Source organism: Callorhinus ursinus, unplaced genomic scaffold (assembly GCF_003265705.2).
Source record: "Callorhinus ursinus isolate GAN/ISIS: 27379988/994484 unplaced genomic scaffold, GSC_fseal_2.0 scaffold31, whole genome shotgun sequence".
Classification (NCBI taxonomy): domain Eukaryota; kingdom Metazoa; phylum Chordata; class Mammalia; order Carnivora; family Otariidae; genus Callorhinus; species Callorhinus ursinus.
This window is the reverse complement of record NW_027397093.1, coordinates 14,536,063-14,557,906: the sequence shown is the minus strand read 5'-3', so window position 1 is coordinate 14,557,906 and position 21,844 is coordinate 14,536,063. Positions and strand designations below refer to the sequence as shown.

General features: G+C 55.5%; 1 protein-coding gene across 17 annotated transcripts in view; it reads left to right on the top strand.

The window, feature by feature from the left end:
• Positions 1-21,844, top strand: part of PALD1 (phosphatase domain containing paladin 1) — a 150,261-nt gene that overhangs the window by 71,118 nt on the left and 57,299 nt on the right. For 13 of the 17 annotated variants that reach the window (XM_073878867.1, XM_073878869.1, XM_073878864.1 and 10 more), the window contains 4 exons: positions 1,018-1,158; positions 1,377-1,448; positions 3,449-3,589; positions 15,716-15,871. In XM_073878867.1, coding sequence (XP_073734968.1) covers positions 1,018-1,158; positions 1,377-1,448; positions 3,449-3,589; positions 15,716-15,871 — 510 coding nt within the window. Of the gene's footprint in view, positions 1-1,017; positions 1,159-1,376; positions 1,449-3,448; positions 3,590-5,087; positions 6,560-6,728; positions 9,920-15,715; positions 15,872-17,876; positions 19,627-21,844 lie in introns of those variants that run through there. The other 4 variants (XR_012374226.1, XM_025850326.2, XM_073878872.1 and 1 more) reach the window with 4 other exon arrangements.

Here is a 21,844-nt window from a genome sequence, read left to right as displayed (position 1 = left end):
CTCCCCCGAGGGACTGGGAGCATGTTCCACGAGCCTTCACATATGACCAAGTGGTTTATTCGCTCGGCGCCTGTGTGCTTATTACGTGTCGTAGGTGTGTGTGTGGGAGCACACCCATGGTGTTTGTGGTGAATGTGCGTCTGTGAGGGAGACGTGTCTGGAGTGTGTGTGGGTATCACTGTGGAGTGTGTACATGCATGTGATGGGTGTGTTGGTCTGGCATCTGTGATGTACGTCTTGTCTTTACCAGGGGGTATGTGGCAGGCGTGTTTGGAGAACTGTGGGGTGTGGAATGTGTATGGGGGTTTGTGGGTGCTTGTGTGTGGCCAAGGCTGTTTGTGTGTTCTCTGTAGGTTTGTGTCTTTGTAAGTCTGTGTAGTTTGTGTGTCTTAAGGTCCATGGACACGTCCGTGGTGCGTGTGCCCAGCTCTAACTGCATGCGGGTCGCTGCGTGCCTGTGTGATGCATCGGTTGTTTGGGTGACGTGTCTATGCGGGGGATGGTTCTGGGCCTGGGGTTTGTTGGGGGCCTCTGATGGGCAGCCTGTGAGAGGCAGCGACAGGGACTTGTAGTTCCTGCCTCTGTGGGTCTGGTTGCCTGTTGTTTGTCGCCCCCTGGTGGACCCATGCTGCAGTGATCTGTTGGGGTCGGACCCCTGCCCTCAGGCTGGGATCTGGGTTGGGTCCCTCTCAGGCAAGCAGCCAGGCCAGGGGTCCCTGCGCAGCCCCCAGGGACACAGCACGTGGGAGTGGCATACGCATGTTTCGAACCCTGCCTGGCGGAGGGTGTGTGTGTGTGTGTGTGTGTGTGTGTGTGTGTGTGTGTGTGTGTACGCACGCGCACCTGGGGGAAGGGGGGGCGTGGTAGCAGGGGCGTGGCTGTTTACAAGCATGTCATCTTGTGCCGGCTGCCCCAGGACCGCTGCTTTGGGGTTGCCATTTGAAGGGGCGGGCCACGTCGGGAGTCTGCAGCCTGGAGCCCCGGCCGCCTGACTCAGACCCTGGTCTCCCCACCCAGGATTTTGACCGACTGCTCGAGGCTCTGCAGGGTGCCCTCGCCAAGGGCCCGGGCACTGGCTTCGTGTTCAGCTGCCTCAGTGGCCAGGGCCGGACCACGACCGCCATGGTGGTGGCCGTGCTGGCCTTCTGGCACATCCAGGTATGTGTGGCCAGGGCAGGGTGGTACTCGGCCCCGGGGACCCTGGCTGTGGCAGGAGCGTGTGGGACGGGGATGGTGCATGGTGTGGAGCATCTCGCATCAGTCCTGGGCAGAGGGCCTGGGGGCCGGCAGAGCCCCGGCAAGGGCTTCCTCACGTGGGGGGGGGGGGCGCGGCCTGGGTGGACGTGCTCCCTGCCCCAGCAGCTGTCCTCCCCCAGGGCTTCCCCGAGGTGGGCGAGGAGGAGCTTGTGAGTGTGCCTGATGCCAAGTTCACCAAGGGCGAGTTTGAGGTGAGCGCACCCCACGGGGCCCCCCGGGGACACCTGGTGAGGGGAGAGGGCGAGTCTTGCTGGCAGGTCTGGGGGATCTTCAGAGCTTCTCTTAATTATATCACCTTCTGGCACCTCCTCATCTCAGTGCTCCCCTGCTCCCATTTCGCAGATGAGCAAACCAAAGCACAGGTCAGCTTGGCTCTGGGCCCTGACAGATGGCTCTTGGAGAAGAGGGGGCTAGACTGACCCCCGTCAGCCTGGCCCTGCTGTTGGGCTGCTCTGTGCCTTGGGGGAGCCCCTGGCCACATCTTGTCTGGGTGACACTGATGCCTGCTTCACCAGCTGGAGCTGGTGACCTTGCTGCTGGGCCATGGCCTGTCCCACCCCACCCCTATTTCAGTCCAGGGCACTGGGTGGATGGCCACTCACATTTCCGATTTAGTCACCCCTGTATTGTGCCCCTGCTACATGTCATCAGCCCAGACACCCTGTAAGTAGGCAGCAAAGTCCCTGTCTTCCAGGGGGTGGGGAACGTGGCGCTCAGAGCTGGCGTGTGGCTCCCTGGTGTCGGCGCTGTGGTCGGCTCCTGCCTCCTCGACTGGCCTCATCACGTTCCGCGCACCCCCCGCTGTCCCCGCTGTCTTGTCACCCTGGCCTCTGCGTGCTCCCTCAAACTTGCCAAACTCCCTCAGCTTCTCGGCCTTTGCATGTGCTCTTCCCTCTCCTGAAACTCCTCTCTTCCTTCTTGCTGATTCGCTGATTCTTAGATTTTTATTTTTTTCATTGCGGTAAAATGTACCTACCATGTAATTTGCCATTTCAACCGTGTTTAAACGTACGGTTCTGTGGCAGTGAGTACATTCACTTTGTCGTGCAACCAGTACCACCATCCGTCTCCAGAACTTTCTCTTCATCGCAAACTGACCATATCCATAAAAACAGTAACTCCCCATTCCTCCCTCCCCAGCTGCTAGTGACTGCTGTTCTCCTTTCTGCCTCTATGGATTTGACTGTTCCATATACCTCATACAAGTAGAATCACCCAGTATTTGTCCTTTTGTGTCTGGTCTATTTCATTTAACGTGATGTCCTCAAGATTCATCCATGTTGAGGGTCTATTAGCTTTCACTCCTTTTTCAGGCTGAGTATTATCCTATTGTACATATGGACCACATTTTGTTTATCCACTCATCTGTCGACGGACACTTGGGTTATTGTCACCCTTTGGTGATTGTGAGTCATGCTGCTATGAACTACAGGAGTACAAATACCTGTTCAGATATCTGCTTGCACTTTCAGAAGTGGAATTGCTGGGTCATGTGGTAACCTGTTTAGTTTTTAAACAACGGCCATATTGTTGTCTGTGGCAACATATCCACCAGCAAAGCACAAGAGGTTTAGTTTCTCCACGTTTTTGCCAACACTTGTTGTTTTCTGTTCTGATAGTTTGCCATCCTGGGGGATGTGAGGTGGCATCTTATTGTGGTTTTGAGTCCCCTTTCCCTGATGATGAGTGATGCTGAGCATCTTTCCATGTGCTCGTTGGCCACCTGCATGTCTTCTATGAGGAAATGTCTGTTCAAGTTCTTTGCCCATTTTTGATTTGGTTTGCTTTGTTGTTGAGTGATGGGAATTTTTCAATATATTCTGGATATCAATCCCTTAGCAGATTTGCGATTTGCAAATATTTCCTTTCATTCTGTTGGTTGCCTTTTTACGCTGTTGTTGGTGTCCTTTCTTTTATCGCCTGTGCTTCTGATGTCCTGTCCAAGAAGTCATTGCCACATGCAAGGTCATGATGTTTTCCTCTCTATTTTCTTCCCAGAGTTTTATGGTTTTAGCTCTGTGTTTCTGTCTTTGATCTGTTTTGAGTTACATTTGCAAGTGAATATCTAATTTTCCCAGCAGCACTTGTTGAGATGGGCCTTGAGGTTGTCCTTCGTGTGGGGTGAGCCTGTTGCTGGGGCTGGTGGGCCCACCTACCCCCCTTGGTTTTCTCTGTGTTCCCCGGGCCCCAGGTGGTGATGAAGGTGGTGCAGCTGCTACCCGACGGGCACCGCGTGAAGAAGGAGGTAGATGCGGCCCTGGACACAGTCAGTGAGACCATGACGCCCATGCACTACCACCTGCGGGAGATCATCATCTGCACCTACCGCCAGGTGGGCCTCGCTCTGACCCAGGTGTCCCTCCCCCAGTGCACAGAGACGTTGTGGCTGACTGGATGTGACGTGGCTAGGGCTGCCGTGGGGCCCTCATCGGTTCTGTTACTTCCTCATCTTCTGGATGTGACCTGTGAAATGGAAACACGCCCAGCCCCAACTCACCCTGGCTTGATTCGGGGGTGCTTGACGAGGTGTATGTGCCGGTGATGTTCAGAGTATTTGACAGCTGTTGGCATTCCTGGGACCAGTCAAGGATGTGGCAGTCAGAACCAATGCCCTGTCCTGACCCCTGTGGTGTCAGATGTTAACCCTTCAGGTTCTGGGTCGTGGGAGGTGCTGAGGGTCCCGGGCAGGAGTCAGGTTGGTAGATGGGGCCACTCCAGGGGCTTGGCAGGTGGCCATTTAATGACCAGCAGGGCAGCCGTTCAGTGTTTTAATGGCTGATGCCGCATGACTGCCCACTCAGGACCTATGTATGTCTGTGCTGCCCGCGGGCTGGGGCCGGCCCCCAGATTGACCTCCTCAGTTAAAAATTGTGTTTGGATGACTCATGAAATGATAAAAATGAAATGGTTTCCATAAAGGTACAAATTTTATGTAAAAATCCAGGATTTCAGCCTATTTAGAAAAAAAAATGTGCCTTTCCATTAGCTGTCTGTGGGGCTCTGGCCTACACAGCTCTTCTGGCCCAGTCAGATGACTTGACATTATCTTCTGATTACCACGTTCACCCACCCCCATTCCAGAGGCCAGGCTGCTGCTGACCTCAGCAGTGGGAGGGTAGGGATCCCTGAACCCCATCCCAGGGCTCCTTGCTGGCGGATTGGTGGGGTGGGGTGGGGGTGGAGCAGAAGCAAGATAGAGAGTCATTCCCCAGTGTGGCCACTAGGTGGTCTTAGTGAGCTGGGCCTGGGCCAGACTCTTCCAAGAGGCTGAAGAGCAGAAGGCCTTCACTCTCTAATTCAGTCCTTTTCACCCTGGTGGCGGCATACTAGTTTCACACGGGAGCTTTGAAACATTCCCATGCCTGAGTTCCATCCATAGAGAGTCTAATTTACTAGGTCTGGGGAGGGGGCCAGCATGTGAGTGTTTTTTTGTACAGTTCCCTGGGTGATTGCAATGCATAGTCAAGGTTGAGGACCACGTCGTCTAAGCGGGAGTCCCCAGCTGCAGTGAGTTTCAAGATCACCTGGAGAACCCGTTGCTGGGCTCCAGTTCTGAGTTTCTGATTCCGTAGGTCTGGAAAGCTCTTAGGTGATGCTGATGCTCCTGGTGGGGGGGGGGCCACACTGGGGGATCTGCTGCAGTCGAGTCTCACCCTCTTGCTGTCTTCTTAATAACAGCTTTATGGAGATAGAATTCACATAGCATACGATCCAGTTATTTAAAGTGTGCAATTCAATGGTTTTTAGTACTTTCACAGAGCTGTGTGGCCATCACTACAACCAGATACAGAACATTTTCATCACCCCATTTCGCCCTTCCCCAACCCTAGGCAACCGTGAATCTACTTTCTGCCTCTTGGGATTTGCCTATTCTGGACATTTGATAAAAATGGAATCATACAGATGTGGTCCTTGTGACCAGCGTCTTTCACTCAGCATGATGTTTTCAAGTTTCATCCGTGTTCTAGCATGGATCATTACTTTGTTCCTTTTTGTGATCAATATTCTATTGTATGGATACATCACATTCTGTTTTTGGTGTCATGCCTCATCTAAGGTCATGAGAATTTACCTCGAAGAGGTAAGTAGATTTCTTCTAAGATTTTATAGTTGTAGCTCTTACATTTAGTCTTTGATGCATCTTAATTTTTATATATGGTGTGAGGTAGAGATCCAGCTTCATTCTCTTGCTTGGAGATATCCAGTTGTCCCAGCACATGTGTTGAAAAAACAATTCTTTCCCCATTGAATTGTTTTGACATCTCTAAAAAAATCCAATGACTCTAAATGTGAGGGCTTATTTCTGAGATTTCAGTCCTGTTCCATTGATTGCCTGTTCTATGCCAGTACTATACTACCTTAATTACCATAGTATGGTAGTGAATTTTGAAATTAGGAAATGAGTTCTCTAAGTATGACTTCTTTTTCAGAACTTATTTTGGCTATTCTGGGTCCCTTGTATTTCCATATGAATTTTAGGATTAGCTTGTTAATTTCTGAAAGAAAAAAAAAGCCAACTGAGATTTTGATAGGAATTTTGATGCAGATCAATTTGGGAAGTACTGCTATCTTAACAATAGTTACTCTTTTGATGCATAACGTGAGATGTCTTTCCACTTATGTAGGACTTCTTTGTTTTTTTACAAGATATTTTATAGTTTCTAGAGTGTGAGTTTTACACTTTTTATATTAAATTTATTCATAAGTAGCTTATTGTTTTTGTGTTATTGTAAATGGAGTTAATTTCTCAATTTCATTTTTTAGTTTTTTAATTGTTACTATGTAGAGAGACAATTGATATTTGTATATTGATCTTCTATCTTGCAAACTTGCTAAACTAATTCATTAGTTTTGATACTTTCTTTAGTGAATTTCTTAGAATCTTCTGTTTACAAGATCATGTCCTATGCAGATAGAGATAGTTTTGCTTCTTCCTTTCTAATTTGGATGTCTTTTATTTAATTTTCTTCCTTAATTGCCCTGGCTAGATCCTCCAGTAGAATGTTAAGTAAAAGTAGCTAGCACAGACACCCTCTCTTGTTCCTGATCTTAGGGGGAAAGCTTTCAGCCTTTCACATTAAATCTGATGTTAACTGTAGCTTTTTCATAGACACTCTTTGTCAGCTTGAGAAAGTTCCCTTCCGTTCTTAGTTTACTGAGTGTTTTTTTTTTTTTCATGAGGAGATGTTGAATATTGTTAAATGCTTTTTCCGTGTCTGTTGAGATGATTATCTTGTTTTTTGCCCTTTATTCTATTGATACGGTATGATATTTTAATTGAAGGTATTAAACCAACCTTGTATTCTGGGATAAATCCTGCTCGGTCATGGTGTGTCTTTTATATTGCTAGATTTGGTTTGTTGAGGATTTTTGCATCAGATTCATGAGAGATCTTGGTCTCTTATGTCTTTGTTCGGTTTGGCGTTAGGATCCTGCTGGCCTCACAGAATGTGACTGTCTCACTTTTGCAGATGAGACCGGAACCTCAAGAAGGGAGAGGCCATCATATGTGCATTAGTCAGCTGGGGCCGCCACAACAAAATACCACAACCGCATGGCTTAAACAACAGAAATTTGTTTTTTCACATTGTGGAGGCTGGAAAGTCCAAGATGAAGGTTCTTACCAATTTGTTTCCACTGAGCACTCTCATCCTGCTTGCATATGGCTGCCTTCTCACCTTGTCTTCCCACGAAGAGCTCTCGGGTTCCTCCAGACTCAGATGAGCCTGGAGTCTGTGATGAGGGTCTGGGTGACCAGGGTGGGCTGGGAGAAGGAAGATGGAGGGGTTCCTGAGGGGAGGTTAGGAGTTGCTAGAGGCCAGTGCTGGAGGCCAGGGGACCAAGACCCCATACGTCCCGACTCAGAAACAGCATGGGAGGTACCCCCCCCCCACCCAAGGCTCACTGTGCATTTTCACATCCACGGTCTGGCTCAGTCCTTACTCTGTATCTGTGCCTGAGGAAGGGCAGGCTGTACCATCACATCCATGTTTGCATTTGAGGAAGGGAGGCACTGGGCTTGCCCAAGAACCTACAGCTGGTGGTTGGCAGGAGGAGAGCGAGACCCCAGACCCGGATTCCCAGATCGGGCCCTCTCCGCCCTGCCATCCTGCCGCCCAAGTTGGAGGAGGCAGTTTCACCTTCCTCCCACCTCAAGCCCTGCTGCTGGGGGCAGTGGGGGAATCAGAACTAGAAGCCACGACCCGTGCCCTTGTGTTCCCAGCCTGAGAAGGCTAGAGGACAAGAGCACATTGCAGACTCAGGTCATAGGCACGGAGCAGGGATGGGACTAAAACTGTACACACATTTTCCACAGAGACAGGCCTTCCCTGGTCTGACAGCCTTGACTCCCTCTCTGCCTGGCCCTGTCCTAGGCTGCCTGGCCTCTGCAGGTTGCAGCCCAGCGATGTGTCCTCCACTCTGCAGAGTGTCAGTGAGCCTGGGCTGGGACGTGACCGACGCTATGTGTGTGAGGGGGCCAGAAGGCTAGGGCATTTTAAAAAAACCACCTCAAAAGGAAAAAAGAAAGAGAGAGCTCTTTGAACTAAGCTACTCTGTGAGGTTGTGATAGAGGTGACAAAGCTGGGCCCCAGGCTGAGGAGAATCCAGGATGACCACCAGCCCGCGGTGGGAACACCATCTGGTGAATTAGTTGTTTCCTGCTGGGCCTGGAAAGGGAAAAATATCTGTGACAGAAACCAAGGTCAGTTCTCCTGGAGGAAGCCCTGCTAGAATCATTAATGCCAGGGGCCTCTTCCTTAGCCTTGGCTGGTGACGTTAATTCTTAGTGTTCTGTGTTTAAAATAGTCTAATGTGTCTCCCGTCTGTCCCTTCAGAAAGAGTTTGAAGAAGAACTGAGATAAAAGTAGCCACACAGAGAGAAATAAGATGTCCTTTGGTCTCGAATTGAGATTTCGTCTGTAAATCTCTAACTTTGAGCAGTGCTTTTTGTTTTCTAAGAACTTACTCTTTTGTCTCGTTTGGTCCTCAGAGTAGCTGGTAAGGAGGTGACGGCGGGTTTTACTAGACCATTTTACTGAGGAAGACAGGCCTAATGACACCGTGATCAGCTTGAGGCAGGACCAGAACCTATCTCCCAACTCCTCGGCCTGTGTTCCTTTCCTCCCCGATGGCCATGACACTTGGGGCAGTTTTGTTGTGGGGGGAAGAAGGAAGGGTCCGGTGAGGAAGCCACCAGGGCCTATTGAACGTGCTGCCCTGGGTTGGTGCAGAGTTGCCAAAAGGTCAGAGGTTCAGCTTGGTGCCCGCAAAGACAAAGGGTATTCGGAAAAATACAGAGTGAGACAACTCTGGCTCTGAGCCCCAGGTGCGGTCCTTCTCAGTCCCTCCCCGACTCTGGCTTGGCCAAAGTTGTTCCCTGGAGACCTCATTCCAGTAGGTAATGTGTTTCCAGGGCCCGGGCTGTGCAACTAGCGCGGCCCTGGAACTGAGCTATCACATAAAATATGATGGAAGGAAAGGGTTGCTTCCCAAGGCTCTTTCACACCCAGCCCAAAATCCAGCCCGTGGGTGGACGAGCGGCTGCTCGGAGTGCGTGTGGGTGTGTGCGCGCGTGTGCATGCGTGTTGTGAGCATGGGTGTGTAGGGCACATGCTCTCAGAGCTGAGACCTCTCCTGCTTTCCCGTCCTTCCCATGGTGTGGCTGAGCCGGAACAGTCTCCACCCTCCAGGGGGACTTCCTGCTTTATCCTACAGCAAACATGCCCTGAGCACCTGCTGTGAGCCGGGCTTGTTCCTACGTGTGCACCATCAGGCTTGGAGCTTTCAGGGGGTCGGGAGGGGTCTCAATCTCAGCCCGTAAGGAGACCCTGCCTCTGTGCTCACTGCTGCCATTGTTAGCCTTGTGGTTGTCACCAGGGGCACCTCTCTCTGCTGCTCATCTCTCTTCTGCTGGGCCAGGGCTTGTCTCTGACCCCCTGGCCCCCAGACTCTGCCTGGCACAAGTAGGGCTCCACAGATGTCTTGTCTAGTGAGCAGACGAATGGGCGGAAGGTTGAATAGGTCACCGTGTGATTAAATAGGAAAACTGACTCCTACCCTTGTACCTTTTTGTTCTTTGTCCACATTGTTGGCTCACCAGGAGAGGGCGCTCTTCTCCAGCCACCCAAAAATGCCCTGAGTCTAGGTTGGAAGCCCAGAGTTCTAGCCTGGGCTCTGCTAGGAACTCCCTGCACTCCCCTGGGTGAATTGCTTTGGCCTGCCTGGGCCTCTCCTTTCCCATCTGTCACCTGGGGTCACCGTTGCTTTTCTACCTGCCTGGAAGGGTGGGGCGGTGAGCATAGCCTGGGTACAAGATGAAGTGGGGGTGGGGTATATAGGGTGCGGTGGGCAGGGAGGTTGGGACACCTGGCCAACTCACTAGCTTATGTGCAGAGCTGTGGGATCCTGAGGGCCATTTCTTGGCACCGCATCCCAGAGCCTGACCTAGGGGTAAACGACGTTTGTGGAATGAATGGCACACCGAGAAGCCCGTGGTGTCAGGTTTAGTCCCTTCCTGCTTTGGAAGTACTGAATAAAATGTGTTCTTTGGGGGCGCTTGGGTGGCTCAGTCGGTTAAGCATCTGCCTTCGGCTCAGGTCATGATCCCAGGGTCCTGGGATCGAGTCCCACTTCGGGCTCCCTGCTCCGCGGGAGGCCTGCTTCTCCCTCTCCCACTCCCCCTGCTCGTGCTCTCTCTCGCTCTCATGCTCTCTCTCAAATAAATGAATAAAATCTTAAAAAAAAATGTTTTCTTTGGAAAACTGGTTGCTTGTCTATGGGCCAAGGGCCATTTTCTCTCTTCTGGGGACTAGGTAGAAAAAGCTTCCTTGTGCTCGAGGCCCCAGGGGAGTTTGCAGGGACTCATAGAAAGCCCCTGGAAGCGGCCGACACTGCTTGGGGCCAGTGTCTGACAAGGAGTGGGTGGCACTGAGCTTTGAGAAGGATGATGGGGTCGGCGCTCTGGGACCTCGCCCCTTAGAGACTAGCTGTCTTTGAGGGCTGTCAGCTGCCTGCCCAGCCGGACGGTAGAGGCCATCAGGCCTTCCATGCTCCTTCCTATTGAGTGGGTCAGGGAAAGGGCAGCAGGCAGACTCCAGTAATGGGGGTGTCATCTGGCTTGGATTGACTTAGGCCCTGAGCCTGGCCTCGCTTGTTGTTGTTCTTTTTTTTTTTTTTTTTTTAAGATTTTATTCATTTATTTGCGAGAGAGAGAATGAGAGTACAAGCAAGGGGAGTGGCAGGCAGAGGGAGAAGCAGGCTCCCCGCTAAGCAAGGAGCCCGATGCGGGACTCGATCCCAGGACCCTGAGATCATGACCTGAGCCAAAGGCAGACGCTCAACCATCTAAGCCACCCAGGCGCCCCTCACTTGTTCTTCTTGTTTCTCTCCTTGGGCTCTGTTTTCCCATGGCCTGGGTTGCATCCAGCTCTCCATGTGACCCCGGCAGGTCAGTTCACCTCTTTGACCTCGGTCTCCGCTTCTGGAAAGCAGAAGGGTTGATCTCGGTAACCCAGGGCAGTCAGTGATGCAGGGCTTAATAAAAATGGGAGATAGAAGAAGTATTCGTTGATCCCCGATTCGGCAGACATTTCTCGTAGGATTCCTGAGTGCCAGGCACTGTGCTAGTTCTGGAGACGCCTCATGAACAGCACAGGGAAGTTCCTGCCCTCATGGAACCCATACTCCAGGGAGGAGACACACAAGGAACAAGACACAAGTCAAAGTCACATTGTATCAGGTCATGATACGTCTGTGGGGCTGGGGGGTTGCAGTTTTACATGGGGTCTGGGTCAGGAAGGGGCTTGATGAAAAGGTAGCGTTTGAACACAGACCTGAGGGGGTGAGTGGGGGAGCCATGCCAACACCCAGACAGAGGGATACGCCAAGTGCAAAGGCCTTGAGGTGGGGGCTTCCTGGTATGTTTGAGGGGCAGGAAAGGAGGTCAGAGGTTACAGGGGCAGGTGGGATGGGGCCTGCTCTGGGATTGCACAGATGATTACACAGACGTTGGCTTCTACTCTTGAGTGCCAGTGGGGGCCTGTGCAGCGGGTTGAGCAGAGGTGCCCACTTAAGGTTCTAGCAGGCTCACTCTGGGGCTGTGTTGGGACTAGGCTGCAGGAGTGGGGCTGGGGGGGGCCAGGGAGGCCAGTCAGCCGCTGTCACTGAGGTGAGGCGGCTTGGCCTGAGGTGGTAAGAGGCGAGCAGCAGCTGGGAGGTTGCTCTGACTGGTTGGATGTGGGGCTGAGAAAAGGCGAAGTTAGGGAGGAAGGGCAGGTTTTGGCCTGAGCGGCAGGAAGGATAGACATTAAGATGTGCAGACATGTGGACGGGCAGGTTTTGGGAGAGCTCAGGAGTTCGCGTGGGACGTGTTTTGTGAGTTGGAGAAGCTGGATCGATACCTACCTGGAGCCCTCAAGCATGGCAGAGTGCTTGGAGTCTCCATTCAGCATGGAATTTGGATCCCCGGGGGTGGAGGCGTGTATGTGGGGTCCCCAGTGTCCCCCATCTGGACTCTAGATTCCAGAGGGCATTGGAAGCATGAGACTGGCTGAGAGGGCCTGGGGAGTCAGTGCTCATCCATCAGCTGGGTGCCTACTGCATGCCTAGTCTGTGTCCTGACACTGACATTCAGGGTGGTGGGGAGCAGGGAAGATGTAAACCTCGTTCGAATCTGGTGCTTGCCCCCAGGCTTGTTTCCCAGACTGACCATTCCTTGGGGAGGAGAGGAGGCCGAGAAGAGGCTGGAGGCTGTAGCACTCAGAGCAGGCTTCAGGAGAGCAGGGGCTCGGCCTGGGCCTGGAGAGATGAGTGGAACAGGGCCAGGCCTGGTGGAGGGGAAGGGCTTTCCAGGTAGGAGAAAGGCGGGGCGGGGGGTGGGGGGTGGTGTCAAGGTATAGAGGCAAACGTGAGGGAGGGTGTGGTTGAGCTTGACGATGGCGAAAGGACCCAGGGTGGTCAGACAGCTGGGCGTTTGGAATTTGTGTCCCAGCTGGGAACTCTGACATTGGGCAGTTACTTGGTCTTGCCCAGCCTCATCTGCAAAATGCGTGTCCCTCTAGGAGACATTTTAGGATCTAACACGCCGCTCTGGATGTGACATGCTCAGCCTGGCATGTGGTGTGTGGTAGACCCTGGACATGCCTGGGGAGGGGCATCAGCCCTGCCTCGGTGGGTCTCTTCCACGTGGCCCAGCAAAGGGCGGAGCTTCAAGAGGGCCACCGCTGGCGACGCCGGGCCCACGTGGGTGCCGGCTGACCGCTGGCCTGAGAGAGCTGAAGTGCCCAGCGCCCTGGCCACCTTTCTTAGCCCCTTCTATTTTAGGGCTCAGTCCCAATGGATGAGGAAGCCTTGTCCAGCTTCACCACAGCTAATGACAGCCTGGCCTGCCAGGCCATTTAAAAACAGCTCCACTATTTTTATCAACAGGAGGAGGCTGGCCTATCCTCCTCTCCAGACAGTGCCCACATAGGCTGATTTTAAGGAAACCAGGGCCTTGATAGGAAGATGGGTCATTGTCTCAAGTCACAGACTATGATCTTGCAAGATGTGCCCACGGAACCTCCTGGGGGGGTGTCAGGTGTCACCTTTACTTGCGGTCCGAATTTAGGGATAATTCTACCCTACGTTGCCAGTAGGTCTCAGAAGGAATCACCCAACCTCTCCACCCTGAATGTTGCTCGGACTCAGTCCTCTCTGGTGTCTCTGGGAGCAGCAGGCCCCTGTCCCCATGGGAGCGGGGGCTTGGAGAAGACAGGGCTGAGGTGGCTGTACTGTAGGGCCAGCCCCAGAGCCGTGGGCTTCTCATGCCCAAAGGATGTTTCCTGAGCACTCTCTAATTGAAAGTAATTTAAAATGGTTCTTGTCTGGTGGAACTGTGGGTGATTTTCTCTCCTTCAATAAGCTCCAGGGATGGAGACGGGGAAGGCAGTGGGAGGGATGGGGTGGGGAGTGCCCTGTGCCGGGCAGCGTGGGATGATCCTCCTCAGGGAGAGCGGAGTGGTGGTGGTGGTGTATTGGCCATACTTTGTCTCTAGGTAAAATTGTTTTTTGTTTTTTTTTTTTGGTCTACTGCCTAATTTTTAAAAAAAATTGGATTTTTTTTTTTTTTTTTTTTTTTTTTTTGAGCACCTGGTTGGTTGATCCTTAAAACAAGAGGCACCCTGCTCTCCCTTGCTCCAGTCAGCTCCTGCAGCAGCTGGGGCCATTTCCACCCTCACCTCCACCAGAAGCCGTCGGTGGCCCCGTTGTCTGTAGGATCAGGGCCTGGCTGACCTTCCATACCCTCTTCTGGGCCCCGGTTGTCCCCCATTGCCTGCTCCTCTGCGCCCCCTGCCCTGTCATCTACCTTGGATACACCTCACCCTCCGGCCCCTTTCCTCCCCTTCTCGGGGTACCTTTCTGCCCCCCCAACCCACCTCAGATACCGCCGCCTCTTTGACGCCCTGCGTGGTCCGGCCGCCCCCCTCCCTGTCTTGATCCCCTGGTGTGGCTGCTCTGTCGCCGTCCGCTGCCGCCGCCCCAGCCCACGAGGGTCGCTGCAGGCGGAGCCTGTGCACGCCTCACCCCCGCGTTGTAGCTTTGTCTTCTGTGCCATGACTTGCTGTGGCCCCTCATGGTTTACAGGCGCTTCCTCGCACCTTACGTATCTGAGCAGTCCTACCTCCAGAAACCTGGGAGCCAAGAGTTTCAATGGCAGCACCGAGCCTAGAGCCGTGTCTTGCAGGGAGTCAGGGCAGTGGCTGTGGGCCCCTCGCCCGTCCAGGGCCCCACCCCTGCCCACCTCCCGCCCCTGCCCCATCCCCAGTGCCCCAGAACTCCTTCCTACTGAGTGCTCACTCGCCCCTGGGAAGGCTGTTAGCTGAGGCAGCGGTGAGGGGTGGGGGAACCACAGGCCCTGCAGATGGTCCCACTCCGGCTCCTGGTTCTTGGGGCTGTGGGTCATGTCGTGTCAGGGGCGGGGTCCCGCCCTGGAGCCTTCCAGAGGAGACCCACTGGGCTGAGGTGTGCCGAGCAGGAAGGCTTTCAGCTGCGGCCCAGCTGTGGGGAGGCCGCCCTTCCTGTTTCCCCAGGGGCCTGGGGCTGGCTGTGCCCTCCGAGGATGTTCCTGGTGCCTGAGGGGACAGCCCCTGGGCTCTGTCTTCCTCCTGGTGCACAGAGAGCTGCTGTGGGTCCGGATGGACGCCTGGAGGGGGGTGAGGTGTGGCGTTCCCTCTCCCGGGCTTCCCCTCCAGGGCGGGCTGCACGTCCGTCGGGCTGCACGTCCGTGGTGGGTCACAGGAGCAACTCAGGCATGGCGGCAAGGACACCGTGCCACAGGGAAGCTGACTCTGTGTGCCCTGGGATGCCCACCGATGCCCACGCTGAGAAGGCCTCAAGAAGACCCCATTTAAGTCCCCTTCCTCCTGAGCATTAGCCTCCTGTGAGTCTTCCGTTCAGAGGTCACTCCTGCCCCTGCACCTTCAGTGACTCCGCTGAGCTAAAGCCACGGGGCTCCACCCTGGCTGCAGAGTCCCCGGGGAGCTTCTCAGGATTGCGTAGGCCTGTGTCTCACAGGCTCTGCTCTGATGGGTCTGGGCTGGGGCTCCGGCGTCCGCCTGCCGGGGTGGGAAGCTGGACTAGAGTGGAGCGTGGGCTTCCACGGTTGCCTGCCAGCCCAGTTCCCCTTCTTGTCCCTTCACACCCTCGATCCAGTCAGGCCAGTGCCTTCCGGGTCCCGCCTGCTGGTCCCCGTCCACACCTCTGTGCCGCCCCATGGGCTGCTTGCTCTCTCCACCCCAGCCCTGCCGGCCCACATGGCCCAGCCACATCCCACACTCTCTGGGAAACCTATCTCCGGTCACGTGGTGTGGCAGTTCCTTCTCCCCCCAGCACGTGGCCTGGTGCCGTTCTTGGAAGGTGCTCAGGATGGCTTGTTGAAAGCACTGATGCCCCCTGACCCAACACACGCACCACCTCTTTCTCTCCTCAGCCTTTGTCTCTCTCATTGCCCCCCAGCCCTGGTGGCCTTTCTAGGATCTGTTCCAGCCTTGGGGAGGGTGGGGCCGGGGCCGGAGGGTTGGATTCACCCCCTTCTGCCCCTGATCCGGAGCTATTTGAGAAGTGGGCAAGGAGGTCCGTTAAGGACCAGTCGGGGTCAGAGGCCACGATGGGGGTCTCCCTCCCAGGCAGAGACGCACTCACCTGCCTGGGAGCCACTGGAGGCCGCAGAGCCCAGGCCACGGGGGGCCGAGGGGAGGCCGTGCTGCGTCCACCGTCAGAGCCCCGATGGCTTCGCCTTGCCATCCATTGGCCTCCCGTGGAACCTGAGCCGGGGCCATGCCGTGGGCCTCGCTGTGCAAATCCCTCCCGTCCCGGCCCCAATGCTGTGTGTCTGTGTGTCTGTGTGTGTGGTGTGTCCGTGCCTGGGGGTGGGGGGCGAGGCCCCACTGGACTCTCACCCTCTGCCGTCATCCTCCAGGCAAAAGCGGCCAAATCAGAGCTGGAGGCTGGGAGGTTGCGGCTGCGGAGCCTGCAGTACCTGGAGCGCTACGTGTACCTGGTGCTCTTCAACGCTTACCTCCACCTGGAGAAGGCTGACTCCTGGCACAGGCCCTTCAGCTCGTGGATGCAGCAGGTGAGAGGCCGCCCCGCGCAGCCCCCGCGGGCCCAGCAGCAGGCTCCCCCATGGGCAGAGCTGTCATTTGGCTCTATGGGAAGCTTCCACGATCAGGACTGTGTCTCGTTCAGCGTTGGGTGTCTGGCCTGGTGTGTGCACGTGGCCGGCCGTTGGGCAAAGTCGGAGGCACGAATCAGTGAGAACTGTTCCCCAAGGAACAGCACAGGGCAGTGTGCTAGGCACGGCCCTGCTCTGGGCATGCCCAGGGCTGAGGTGACCTGGGTGCTTCGTGCCCATTCTTGTGTTCCCTCCTCCCCTGTGCCCCACGAGGGGCAGGATGGCTTGGTGGCCTGGCCCCTGCCACCTTCCAGCCATGACCTTGGACAGGTGGGCCCTTCCTTCTGGCTGTCCTCAGCATGAAGGCAGAGATCGTCTTGATGCCGTCTCTGCCACCTGAGAACGTCGTGGTGGGGATGCCACGAGATACATCTGGTGCCATGGGCTAGGCCCTGTGTGAGGTCTGCCTTGCGTGATGACTGGTACTCTCCCGTTGTACAGAGGAGACCGAGCACAGCCCGGGAAGTACTTGCTCAGGGTCAGCCGCGGAGCCGGTTGGCTGGCTCCAGCGCCCACCATGTCTGGCCCTAGGCGCCGCCCTCTCATTCCGCCTCCACTGTCCCTCTCTCTGCTTGGCCTCCCAGTTCCTCTGGTTCTTCCTCCGGCTTGTCTGGTTTTAGGGGCAAGCTGTTGCCTCGGCACCTCTAGGTCAGGAGAGAGACCTTCTTCCCCTCTTGGCAAAGTGGCCTATAATTATCCCCGCTCCAGGATACAGGCCTCTCCTGGCCTTGCCAGCCTGCCCTGACGGTTCTCATCCGGATGGAGGTGGGACCTAGCACCCATGGGGCAGGTGGGCGGGAGAGTGCTCGGTGACCCCAGCGCTGGGCTCAGGTAGGTGTGCGGGTGGGGTCAGAGCTGCCAGGGAATAGAGGCAGCGGGCCACTGCACAGCCTGGTGGCTGCTGGGGGCTTGTGCTGAAGACAGCCTTAAGGGTGGTCCTTTCGAGGATGAGCGTTGAGTCAGGGGACCCAAGGCCACATTGGGGCCATCCTCTTGAGCAGGCCTGGACTTGGCTTGCTCTTTGGACCCCTGGGTGGGATGGAGGTCGTGGGGGACCTAGGACACTTCTGCTTGGGTTCTGCTTGGAGAGTGGACATTGGGGGAACCAGGGGCTGGGCAGGAGATTGAACCAGCTGAAACTAGGTGGTGCATGTTGGGAGTTGTCTAGGAAGGAGAGAGTTCTTCCAGCTAGGAGTGTGGGCTCCCGCCTCAGGGTCCCTCACTCCCTCCTGGGGAGGCATGGAGGGTGGGGGTGAAGGTTGCCTCGGGACCTCTGGTCTGAGTGGAGCCTACATCCTCCCCATCTCCTAGGACGGCGGAGAGAGAGGGGGGCTGGTCACTGAATGGGTCGCGTCTCCCAGGCCCTGGGCCACAGGGTTGTATGGAGAATGTCCAGGAAGGCCCCCGCCTGCCCACCTGAGGGGAGGCCTGTGGTAGACCTGCCTGGTCTACGGCCGGAACACACAGCCACGGGGTTGCTTGCTGGCTCCCACACCCACACCGCTTTCTCTAGCCCCCCGTGGGGGCCCCGGCTGTAATGCCCAGAGCCACTGGGCCCATGACCCCTAGTGTCTCAGCGGGAACAGCAGGGCCGCGTGGGCAGAGGGCACTTGGCTTCCTGCGCCGCTCTCCTCTTCCTTACTTATCTGCTGGGTGCTTTCCGTGTTTCTGGAGCCCTCCAGCATCGTCCTGGAAGGTAGAGACAGTTGTCCCCGTGATGAGGAAGCTGAAGCTCGTGGTAGTGAAAACACAAACTTGCTCAGGTTGCTGAGCTGGTGGAAGGCAGTGCTGGGCCCCAGGCTCAGCTGTGTGATCTAGAGCCCGTCGAGGGGAGGAGGGCGTGGTGATGTGGAGGGGGTGGGTGGACCTGGATGACAGCCTCTCTCCCTGGGACTACGGCCCCCAGTTCTGCTGTCTCCCCCAGGTGGCATCGAAGGCCGGAGTCTATGAGATCCTCAACCAGCTGGGCTTCCCCGAGCTCGAGAGCGGGCAGGACCAGCCCTTCTCCAGGCTGCGCTGCCGGTGGCAGGAGCAGAGCCGCAGGCCCGAGCCCTCCACCGCTGGGGACTTCCTGTAGGATGGGCTCCCCCCACCCCTGCCCGCCCCCTCCCCGCCCGCCCCCCTCCTACGGGGCTCCATGCAGGCTGAGGATGCTCCAGGTGCTCTTCACGGGGAGCGGTCCCGAGGAACCCAGGCCCCAGGAGAGACTGGGGCGGGGTTGGGACCCTGTTTTAAAAAGAGCTTTTTATAGGACAAGTAGTGCACAGTTACACTTGTGAACAACAGGCGTGTGTGCTTTGCAGACCGCGGACAGCTTCCAGGGAGCTCGGTCCCCAAGTAGCCGAGCAAAGCTACTCACTGCGGCCACGCGCACCCTCCTCGGCCACCTCACAGCGGTCCTGACAGCCTGGGGTGCGGAGCCGGTTTCCCGCTTGCTTTCTCTTGCTGCCCTCCCTGCTTGGCCTCTCCCCTAGTGCTGCCTGAGCACTGCCCTGGGGAGTGGACAGGGCTCTGGTGGATTTGTCACCTCAACGGCAGCTTCACCCAGTTTCCTTGCCTCTCGTGCCCCATCTCCAACCTGGAGACCCCGAGAAGCACGACAGCAGGGCCTGCTGGACCTGGCAGAGGCTCTGCCTCTCCTTCCTTCCCCTCCCCCTCCCCTGGGGCTGGCGGGACTGTGGAGGTCCCCGAGGAGCTAGAAGGGAGGAGTCCCTCTCGGGAGGAAGGAACTTCTAGAAGATGGATGCAGCCCTATGGAAGAGGTCTGCCCCATTTCCCAGGGAGCCAGGGCAGGCAGTGCTGAGGAAGCCCAGGCTCCCAGCAGCGGGTCCTGCCACACTTTCCCTGCCTTGGCTGCCCAGGTGGCCCCAGGTTCCCCTCTGTTGCAGCAGGAGTCCTGAGGACTGCTGGGGGGTGGGCTGAGTGAACAGTGGAGCATGTGAGTGGGCTAAGGGGGTTCCAGGCCATCCTGGCTGAGGACCCCTGAGCTTCCCTCCAGAGGGAGCAGAGGGGCCAAGGGTTGGGGAGGGGGAGGCCTCAGGAGCAGCTCTGTCCCCACCGTGGGAAGGCTGCTGGAAGGGCCGGCCCTGTGAAGGTGAGTTGTGCAGCTCTTCCTCTGGGGACCACTGTCCGCCGAAGCCCCGGGGGCTGACCGGTGTGGAGGCTGCCCCCCTGGGCCTGGCTCATGGCGGCCTGGGAGCCCTCCCTGGTTGGACGCATGCACTTCTGCAGAAAACCAGTGGACACGTCTCTGGTCTCAGGAGGAGAGGCCAGAGCTGTTCACATCTACCTAGTAGTGGAAAATATTTGGCCGTCTTGGCTGAAATCTTCTGCAAAACTGCTGTATGTCTGTTCACTACCTTTTCGGATTTGTTTTTGTTTTTATTTTTGCATGAATTAAAAAGTTTTCATTTCTTTGCAGACAAGGTCTAGATGAGGGGTCACAGATCAGGCTGAACTGGGAGGGATCCTCTGTGTTCTCACGGTGGCCCTGACTTTCAGCTGTGCTGGGACCATGGGCTGGTCACTTTGCCTCTCTGCCTCAGTTTCCCCATTTGTAAAATGGGAGAATAATACTTGCCTACCTACCTCACAGGGGTGTTGTGAGGACTCATTTGTGACTTTATTTTGTACAGAGCTTTTGAGCATTAAAAATGGCTAAATGTGAAGTGTGCCTGCCTGCTGATGTCTGTAGTATGTTCTAGAACTGATGTGAGCTGTGGTCCTGGCTCCTTCAGAGTAGTGGTGGGTGGGCAAGGTGAGTTGAAAGCACTGATTCTTAGAGAAGGTAGGTTTTTCCAGACATCCCTCTCCTTCCTTCACATCCTGCATGCATGACCATCTCACTTTGGATGCCTGGGGCTGTCATGCTGATCCCCTCCTTGAAGAAAGCCACACAATAGGCTAATTCATGCTTTAGTGTGAAGGACTGTTGTGTTCAGGGACATGGAGCAAAATGGAATTTCAGGGGTTATGATGGAGGACAGACTTCAGCCTCTGCTTCTTTCTCTCACTCCCGCAGGCTTCGCTTGGCCCCTTCCGGCCCCCAAATACTTGGACACAATGGCCTAGAGTGGTTGGCGTGTCAAGAGGCAGTGAGGGGAGTGAGGCAGAGGGCATAGATCCCAGGCTCCTCCCCATGCTCTCCCAGCGTTAGGGGAATGAGACCCTCTGGGTTGTATTTCTGAGGTCAGCTTGAACCCAGAGCCCCGCGGGCTAGGGGTGGTGGTCTTCTCAGCCTGGGAGGGAAGGCCTCCTGGGGTTATTTCCCAGCTCGGCAGAGTCCAAGGATGCTCCCTGTGGCTCCTGAATGTGAATGTAGAGACATGCATAGTGGGGTGTGTGTGTGCGCATGCGCGCATGCGTGGGCAGTTCTCGGCCTGGGGGTATGCAGGAGAGGATGGTGTGTTCACGGGTGTGTCCCCTCAGGCTCCCTGGGCCTGTCCCGCCTGTGGGAGGGCATCTGGCAGTTGCATGGACGGTGCTGGCTCCCAGGTCAGCAGCTCCTCTGGTGCAGGGCATCTGCAGACTCTGTTCGCTGAGTGAAGACGTGCGAAACCTTCGAACAGCCCCTAATGCATTGTAAGCGTGAGGTCAGTTTTAGCCAGCTTCGCAAAGTCTCTCCGCCAGCCCTTTTGGGGTGCTCAGGAGTAGCCCCCTCACTTATCCCATGTCTGGTCACCGCTGTGGGGGCATCCCTGCGCCTTCCAGAACTTCAGACATCATGGAGGCTCTCCCGCACTCAAGTGCCCAGGCTGGGAGGTGTCATTTGGGTTAGGACCTGGGGTCTGCGTTTACTTGCAGTCGAGGAGCCCGATGAGGTCACTTGGTTGAGCTGCCACCCTATTTTCCCACTGCCCCCTGGGGGCCTGGCGCCTAGGCCAGTGGCCTCGATATGCCTGGCTCCCACTCCCGTACCCTGCGTTCTTTCCCAAAGGCTTCTGGTTCTTCTGGGGGTCCTGCCACGCCAGTTTGCCCCAGTGCCCAAGCCAGACGGGCCTTTGCTGGGACCCTGCCTGCCTTAAGGGTGTAAGCGTGGGTGCTAATGAGCACGTGCGGGCTTCTGTATATAAGGGTGACTGTGGAAGGTGGAGATGCCTGTATGTGGGCTGTGGGCAGTGATTCAGCAGTCACACACAGGGCTGTGACAGGGACAGCCCACCTTCCAGAGCCCGTGGTATTTCGGGGAAGAGAATGAACAAGTCATTCGCACTGGGTATGGTGAGAACTGGGATGCCGCGGGCTGCCCGTAGACAGGAGCAGTGAGGTTGAATACCAGGTCCAGAGTTCAGACTGGGGCCCTGGCTTCCATTGCTTCCTTCTTCTTTTTTTTTTTTTTAATTTTTTTATTGTTATGTTAATCACCATACATTACATCATTAGTTTTTGATGTAGTGTTCCATGATTCATTGTTTGTGCATAACAGCCAGTGCTCCACGCAGAACGTGCCCTCTTTAATACCCATCACCAGGCTAACCCATCCCCCACCCCCCTCCCCTCTAGAACCCTCAGTTTGTTTTTCAGAGTCCATCGTCTCTCATGGTTCGTCTCCCCTTCCAACTTACTCCCCTTCATTCTTCCCCTCCTGCTATCTTCTTCTTTTTCTTTTTTCTTGACATATGTTGCATTATTTGTTTCAGAGGTACAGATCTGTGATTCAAAAGTCTTGCACAATTCACAGTGCTCACCATAGCACGTACCCTCCCCAATGTCTATCACCCAGCCACCCCTCCCTCCCACCCCCCACCACTCCAGCAACACTCAGTTTGTTTCCTGAGATTAAGAAGTCCTCATATCAGTGAGGTCATATGATACATGTCTTTCTCTGATTGACTTATTTCACTCAGCGTAACACCCTCCAGTTCCATCCACGTC